The 7,816-nt window shown below is 61.5% G+C and overlaps 2 protein-coding genes across 2 annotated transcripts in view; one reads left to right on the forward strand and one right to left on the reverse strand.

Annotated features, from left to right (window-relative positions):
- INSRR (insulin receptor related receptor) overlaps positions 1 to 5,000 on the forward strand; it is an 11,305-nt gene extending 6,305 nt beyond the window's left edge. The window contains 14 exon segments of the mRNA XM_069878707.1: positions 335 to 573; positions 654 to 821; positions 905 to 993; positions 995 to 1,095; positions 1,202 to 1,243; positions 1,734 to 1,947; positions 1,949 to 2,000; positions 2,144 to 2,280; positions 2,720 to 2,885; positions 3,443 to 3,551; positions 3,676 to 3,746; positions 4,123 to 4,352; positions 4,431 to 4,541; positions 4,629 to 5,000. Of these exon segments, the coding sequence (XP_069734808.1) occupies positions 335 to 573; positions 654 to 821; positions 905 to 993; positions 995 to 1,095; positions 1,202 to 1,243; positions 1,734 to 1,947; positions 1,949 to 2,000; positions 2,144 to 2,280; positions 2,720 to 2,885; positions 3,443 to 3,551; positions 3,676 to 3,746; positions 4,123 to 4,352; positions 4,431 to 4,541; positions 4,629 to 4,886 (1,987 nt within the window). The 3' untranslated portion in view covers positions 4,887 to 5,000.
- The window catches only part of HDGF (heparin binding growth factor), a 114,264-nt gene that overhangs the window by 46,865 nt on the left and 59,583 nt on the right, over positions 1 to 7,816 (reverse strand). The window lies entirely within an intron of this gene.

Raw genomic sequence — 7,816 nt, forward strand, 5'->3', positions numbered from 1 at the left:
CCTGAGGCTGTTCCTTCTCATCCCATCACTTGGGAGAAGAGACCAGCATCCACCCCTCTACATCCTCCAGCTGTAGAGAGCAATGAGGTCTCCCCTCAGCCTCCTCTTCTCCAGGCTGAACAACCCCAGGTCCCTCAACCCCTTCACCAGCTTTGTTGCTCTTCTCAAGTGACCTTAAACATCATCCAGTTCCAGCACATGCCATGGGGGGATTGAGACATCCCCATCTAGGAGGGCTTAGGAGCCCCAGTTCCCTGTGAGCTGCTGGATCCTAGAGGGTTTGTGTGTTTGGGAGGAGGTCCCAGGACCCTTCCTGACGCTCGCTATGGGGCAGACCCTTCCAGAACGTCTCTGAGTACGTGGGGCAGGACGCCTGCGGGGCCCAGAGCTGGAACGTGGTGGACGTGGACCTCCCGCTCAGCAGCGAGCAGGAGCCAGGGGTGGCTTTGCTCAACCTCCGCCCCTGGACTCAATATGCCATCTTCGTCCGGGCCATCACCCTCACCACGGCCGAGGAAGGACGCAACTACGGGGCGCAGAGCGAGGTGGTCTATATCCGCACCATGCCAGCGGGTAAGGTGCTTGGTTGTGGGATGGAGATGACCATGGTGACCTCCTAAAAGTTGAACTGACGTCCCCCCGTGTCCACCTAGCCCCAACGGTGCCCCGGGATGTCATCTCCATGTCCAACTCCTCCTCTCACATCGTGGTGCGCTGGAAGCCACCCACGCAACGCAACGGGAACATCACCTACTACCTGGTGCTGTGGCAGCAGCTGGCGGAGGACATGGAGCTCTACATCAACGACTACTGCCACAAAGGTGAGGACGCAGCATCTGGAAACACCAGCGGGATGGGGAGGCTCCCACCGAGCTCTTCCAACCGTACCCACCTCCACTTGTAGGGTTGAAGCTCCCCACCAGCAGCGCCGACACCCGCTTCGGGGACGGGGATGGCCCCGAGGTGGAGCAGGATGCGGAGGAACGATGCTGCCCCCTGCCGTCCCACCGATGGGCAGCTCCGCATGGAGGGCGAAGCTGAGTCCTTCCAGAAGAAGTTTGAGAACTTCCTTCACAACTCCATCATCATCCCCAGGTGCCGTCTTGGGGGGGTCTCCATGTCCCTCAGGGTGGGTCTAGCCTGGGTTGGGGTGTGGTGGCTTCTCCTTGCAGATCCTTTAACTGATTTCCCGCTGTCTCAGGCCACCCTGGAAGGTGACATCCATCAACAAGAACCATCAGAGGTGAGCAAAGACCATAAATCATAGAACTGTAGAATCACCAGGTTGGAAAAGACCCACCGGATCATCGAGTCCAACCATTCCCATCAATCACTAACCCATGTCCCTCAGCACCTCGGCCACCCAGCCCCTTAAACCCCTCCAGGGAAGGGGACTCCACCACCTCCCTGTTCCACTACCCAATGACCCTTTCCAGGAAATATTTTTCCCTAATGTCCAGCCTGACCCTCCCCTGGTGGAGCTTGAGGCCATTCCCTCTCGTCCTGTCCCCTGTCCCTTGGGAGAAGAGCCCAGCTCCCTCCTCTCCACAACCTCCTCTCAGGGAGTTGCAGAGAGCAATGAGGTCTCCCCTCAGCCTCCTCTTCTCCAGCCTAAACCCCCCCAGCTCTCTCAGCTGCTCCTCATAAGGCCTGTAAAAGCTTGGAAGGTGTTGGTTTTGGGGACAATCCATCTATCCTGGGTCCCCACTTCTTCCCGTCCCCATCGCCCACAGGATCCCGAAGCGGCGCAGGGACGTGGTGGCCGTCACATCCCTGGCCAACACCTCCTGGGTGGAGCCGCCAGCCCCGAGCCGCGCCGGCGGGGAGCCCAAACCCGACTTCCAGATCTTTGAGGACAAGGTGGTGCGCGACCGGGTGGTTCTGTCGCGGTTGCGGCACTTCACCGAGTACCGCATCGACATCCACGCCTGCAACCACGCCGCTCACTACCGTGGGCTGCAGCGCCGCCACCTTCGTCTTTGCCAGGACCATGCCGGAGCGTAGGTCCCGGTGACCCCTCACCTTCCAGACCCCGTCTTGGAGATGCCGGGATGCTCTGGTGCCTTCGGGATGGGGGTGTCGGTAGTGGGTTGGGGTCTGGGTGATGATCCCAGGAGCTGAGCTGCTCCATGATCCTCTCCAGTGCAAGCCGACAACATTCCCGGCAATGTCACTTGGGAGCCAGCCAGCAAGAACAGTGTCCTGCTGCGCTGGGAAGAGCCCCGGAACCCCAACGGGCTCATCCTCAAGTACGAGATCAAGTACAGCCGCGAGAGTGAGGTGAGGAACCTCGTGGCGTCCCCCTTCCCTTCCCTTCCCTTCCCTTCCCTTCCCTTCCCTTCCCTTCCCTTCCCTTCCCTTCCCTTCCCTTCCCTTCCCTTCCCTTCCCTTCCCTTCCCTTCCCTTCCCTTCCCTTCCCTTCCCTTCCCTTCCCTTCCCTTCCCGTCCATCTCTTCCCATCCCATCCCATCCCATCCCATCCCATCCCATCCCATCCCATCCCATCCCATCCCATCCCATCCCATCTCCCATCCCATCCCATCTCCCATCCCATCCCATCCCATCCCATCCCATCCCATCCCATCTCCCATCCCATCCCATCTCCCATCCCATCCCATCCCATCCCATCCCATCCCATCTCCCATCCCATCCCATCTCCCATCCCATCCCCTCCTGCGATGCTCTGGGGGTGCTGACCCCCCGTTTTTCCCCTCCCCAGGAGGTCACCACCGTGGTCTGTGTCTCCCGTCACCGCTATTCCAAGTACGGGGGCGTCCACCTGGCTCTGCTCCAGCCCGGGAACTACTCGGCTAAGGTCCGGGCCACCTCGCTGGCCGGGAACGGCTCGTGGACGGGGCTCGTCAAGTTTTACATCCTGGGGCCAGGTAGCCATGGGGCACAGGGGGGACACCCAGGGGTCCGTGGGGCTGTGGGGGTCAGGGGGACCTTTGGGGTCAGGGGACCAGGGAATTGGGGGATGAAGATTTGGGGGATGCTGCTGAGCTGGAGTGATGGAGGTGAAGGGATGCGCCTGGTCCGGGAAGCTGGAGATGGGGGAATGCTGCTGGACCAGGATGCAGAGGATCAGGAGATGCTCCTGGACCAGGATGCAGAGGATCAGGGGATGCTCCTGGATTAAGGAGCTGGGGAACTGGAAGATGATGCTGGACCACGATGCAGAGGATCAGGAGATGCTCCTGGACTGGGGAGCTGAAAATGAGGGATGCTGCTTCGCTGGGAAGCTGAAGGATGAGGCAATGCTGCTGGGTTGGGGGACATTGAGAACTGGGGGATGCCCTGGGATGGGGACACCCGGAGATTCCAGGTGTTACTGGTCTGGGGAGCTGGGGACTCCCCCTCTCTTGCCCAGTGGTGTTGGTGGGACAAGGATGGGGTGGGATGAGTGCTCAGGCTCTGTCCCATGGCTACCTGCTCCCGGCAGCCGAGGAGGAATCCGGTGGCTTCCACGTCCTGCTCACTGTCACCCCTGTGGTCCTCATGGTGCTCATCTCCTGCCTCGCTGTCTTCGTCTTCTTCTACAACAAGAGGAGGTAGGGACCTCACCTCACCCCTGGACTGGGTTTGGGGTGGACCCGGCCGAGCCCGGGCTGGGGAAGGGTCAGGAGGAGGTGGAACCTGGAAGTTCTGACCTCTGAGAGGTGCCACCACCCACAGGAGCAACGACGGGTACCCCAGCGGGACGCTCTACGCCTCTGTCAACCCCGAGTACTTCAGTGCCTCAGACAGTACGTAGGGGTGGGGTCCTCCTGGGGTGTAGGGTGGGTAGGGGGGGTTCTCCTGGGGTCTGCTGATCCCTCCCCTTGCCAGGGTCACACTGGTTGGGAGGGGGACAGGGTGTGGAGGTAAGTGTGGGGATGGGGATGAGATGGGGATGGAGTTGGGAGGAGGATGGGGATGGGAATGTGATGGGGGTGGGGATGGAGATGGAGATGGAGATGGAGATGGAGATGGAGATGGAGATGGAGATGGAGATGGAGATGGGATTGGGATGGGAATGTGATGGGGGTGGGGATGATGGGGATGGAGATGGTGACGGAGATGATGATGGGGATGGAAATGGTGACAGAGGTGATGATGGGGTGGTTCCCCCTCGCCCTGCAGTGTACATCCCAGATGAATGGGAGGTGTCGCGGGAGAAGATCACGGTGATTCGAGAGCTGGGCCAGGGCTCCTTCGGGATGGTGTACGAGGGGCTGGCGCTGGGGCTGGTGGCTGAGGGCGAGGAGACCAAGGTGGCCCTGAAGACCGTCAACGAGTTGGCCACCATGCGGGAGCGCATCGAGTTCCTCAAGGAGGCCTCGGTCATGAAAGCCTTCAAGTGCCACCACGTGGTAGGTGGGCGGCTGGGGGAGGGAGGGGACGTAGGGGGGCTCTGGCCGTTCACCTGTCCCCTCTTCTTGTGCCCCCAGGTCCGCCTGCTCGGTGTTGTGTCCCAGGGCCAACCCGCCTTGGTCATCATGGAGCTGATGACGCGTGGGGACTTGAAGAGCTACCTGCGCTCGCTCCGGCCTGACGCCGAGGTGAGGGGCTGGCTGGGCGCTGCAAAACCCCATGGGAGAAGGTCCCGGCGCGTCCTCCAGCCCCGGCTCTCTCTGTGCACGGTGCAGAACAACCCCGGGCTGCCTCCGCCGTCCCTCAAGGACATGATCCAGATGGCGGGGGAGATCGCCGACGGGATGGCTTACCTCAACGCCAAGAAGTTTGTGCACCGGGACCTCGCCGCGCGCAACTGCATGGTGTCCGAGGACTTCACCGTCAAGATTGGAGGTGGGTGGATGGTTCTGGGTAGGCTCGTTGCCAGCCCAGCATCTCCTGGTGCTCACGCCTTCCTCCTTCTCTTCCTCCTCCTTCAGATTTCGGCATGACCCGCGACATCTACGAGACGGATTATTATCGGAAAGGGGGCAAGGGGCTGCTCCCTGTCCGCTGGATGTCCCCCGAGGCGCTCAAGGACGGCATCTTCAACACGCAGTCGGACGTCTGGTGGGTGTTGGGGTGAGGGTTCCACGCAGAGAGGGTCCTGGAAGGGTTTGGGGGTCGTTGCCTGGTTGAGCACCGGTGAGACCACTCCTCGAATCCTGGGGTCAGCTGTGGGCACCTCCCCACAAGAAGGATATTGAGGCTCTGGAGCGAGTGCAGAGAAGAGCAACGAAGCTGGGGAGGGGGCTGGAGAAGAAGAGGAGCGGCTGAGAGAGCTGGGGGGGTTTAGCCTGGAGAAGAGGAGGCTGAGGGGAGACCTCATTGCTCTCTGCAACTCCCTGAGAGGAGGTTGTGGAGAGGAGGGAGCTGGGCTCTTCTCCCAAGGGCCAGGGGACAGGACGAGAGGGAATGGCCTCAAGCTCCACCAGGGGAGGGTCAGGATGGATATTAGGGAAAAATTCTTCACCTAAAGGGTCATAGAGCACTGGAACTGCCCGGGGAGGGGGTTGAGTCCCCTTCCCTGGAGGGGTTTAAGGGGTGGGTGGACGAGGTGCTGAGGGACATGGGTTAGTGATTGATGGGAATGGTTGGACTTGCTGATCCGATGGGTCTTTTCCAACCTGGTGATTCTATGATTCTCTGATTCTGTGAGTGTCACCGTGCCCCCAGGTCCTTCGGGGTGGTGCTGTGGGAGATCACCACGCTGGCCGAGCAGCCCTACCAGGGCATGTCCAACGAGCAGGTCCTGCGCTTCGTCATGGACAACGGCGTCCTCGAGCGACCTGAAAACTGCCCCGAGACGCTGTGAGTCAACGGGGAAGAATCTCCAAACCCCCAACCTTTCCATGGAAAAGCTGGAGGGGAACCAGCACTGAGCCCCTCACCCTCTGGGTGAGCCCATGGGGTGCTGGAGACTTTCCAACCTCAATGATCTCTTCTTCTTCTTCTTGTCCCGCAGCCACGAGCTGATGTGCCGGTGCTGGCAGCAGAACCCGCGCCAGCGTCCGTCCTTCGTGCAGCTCCTGGAGAGCATCAAGGACCACATGGCGCCCGCTTTCCGCACCCTCTCCTTCTTCTACAGCCCCGAGAACCGCCGCCGCGACTCGGGGGAGCCCTCCGACCTCGAGACCGAAGAGAACCCCGCGGATGATGATGGCGATGACGACGATGGGGTCCCCGCGTCCCCCCTCCACAGCCCCCGCTGGCTCCCCAACGGGACAGCCTGATGCGGATCTCGGGGTGTCCTTGGACCCACGCTGCATTCTGCACCCCAACACCCTCTTCCAGCCCCCCCCCTGCTGCCGGGACCCCCCTTGCCCCCCAATATTTATTGCTCCCAAGGGCCTGGCTGAGGAGGGGGTGCCTTGGGAAGAAGGGGGGGGGGCAGGGGATGTGAGGATGCTCCGTGGGGTGCATTGGAATAAATTGGGGTGCCCCAAGCTGAGGGAGGGGGGTGCAGGTTGGGAGGAGACCCCCCCCAATATTTCTTTATGGGGTTTTAGGGGTGGGGAGCAGGATTTGGGGTTCAGGCTTCCACCCCCCCCCAACCTAACTGCTAACAGGTTAGTAGCACAACTCCTCTGTTTCCAGAAGGGGAAACTGAGGCACGGGGCACCTTTATACACCCCCTCGCCTCCCCTCCACCAGTCCCAGCACTGGAACCAGCACTGGGGCCGTACTGGTCTGCAGAAAGGGCTTGGCTCTCCAGTCTCTGGCCCTGGGATGAGGGTGAATAAAGGGGGGACGAAGCTCGGTGGTGGCAGCGCCTGGTTCGTGGGGGTCACGAGGATGTGGGGAGGCAACCTGGGGCTTTTCATCCACCCCCCCGACCCCCCCTCTGGCCTCAGCTGCTTCCTGCCCAACCTGCGGTTTTGCCCTGCGGTGCCCGAACCGGGGGCGTTTCTGGAGAAAAACGTCAAAAAAAAGCGGAATTTGGGAAGACGTGACGGGATGCAGCTGCTGCCCCTGCCCTGCCGTGGATGTTGGGGGGCTGCTGGGGGGGAAAAGTGGGGTTTTATGGGGGTGCGGGGGCCTTAGAGGGGTCCTGAGGGTCCCTAGAGGGATCCTGGGGTGCTGTAGAGGGGTTTTGATTGTCCCAGAGGGGTCCTGGGGGACATAGAGGGGTCCTGGGGGTCCCTAGAGGGATCCTGGGGGTCATAGAGGGGTTCTGGTTGTGCCCAAAAGGGTTCTGGGGGTCGTAGAGGGGTTCTGGGTGTCCCTAGAGGGATCCTGGGGGTCATAGAGGGGTTCTTGGGTTCCCTAGATGGGTCCTGGGGGTCTCTAGAGTGACCCTGGGGGCTCTAGAGAGGCTCTGGGGTTTTCTAGATGGTTCTGAGGGTCTCTAGAGGGATCCTGGGGGCTCTAGAGAGGCTCTGGGGTTCCCTAGATGGGTTCTGGGGGTCTCTAGAGGGATCCTGGGGGCTCTAGAGAGGTTCTGGGGTTCCCTAGATGGGTCCTGGGGGTCTCTAGAGGGATCCTGGGGGCTCTAGAGAGGTTCTGGGGTTCCCTAGATGGGTCCTGGGGGCTCTAGAGAGGTACTGGGGTTCCCTAGATGGGTCCTGGGGGTGTCTAGATGGGTCCTGGGGGCTCTAAAGTGGTTCTGGGGGGCTATAGATGGGTCCTGAGGGTCCCTAGAGGGATCCTGGGGGTCATAGAGGGGTTCTGGGGGTCCCTAGAGGGATCCTGGGGGCTCTAGAGAGGTTCTGGGGCTCCTGGGATCCGGGCAGGGGGTGGGCAGGGGTCATGGGGGGATTTGGGGGTCTCTAGGGTCCGGGGGGGCTGGGGGGGCAGGGGTCTAGGGGGGGATTTGGGGGGTCTCTGGGCTCCGGGGGGCTGGGGGGCAGGGGTCTAGGGGGGGATTTGGGGGGTCTCTGGG

This window comes from Phaenicophaeus curvirostris, chromosome 29 (genome assembly GCF_032191515.1).
Source record: "Phaenicophaeus curvirostris isolate KB17595 chromosome 29, BPBGC_Pcur_1.0, whole genome shotgun sequence".
In the NCBI taxonomy this organism is placed as follows: domain Eukaryota; kingdom Metazoa; phylum Chordata; class Aves; order Cuculiformes; family Cuculidae; genus Phaenicophaeus; species Phaenicophaeus curvirostris.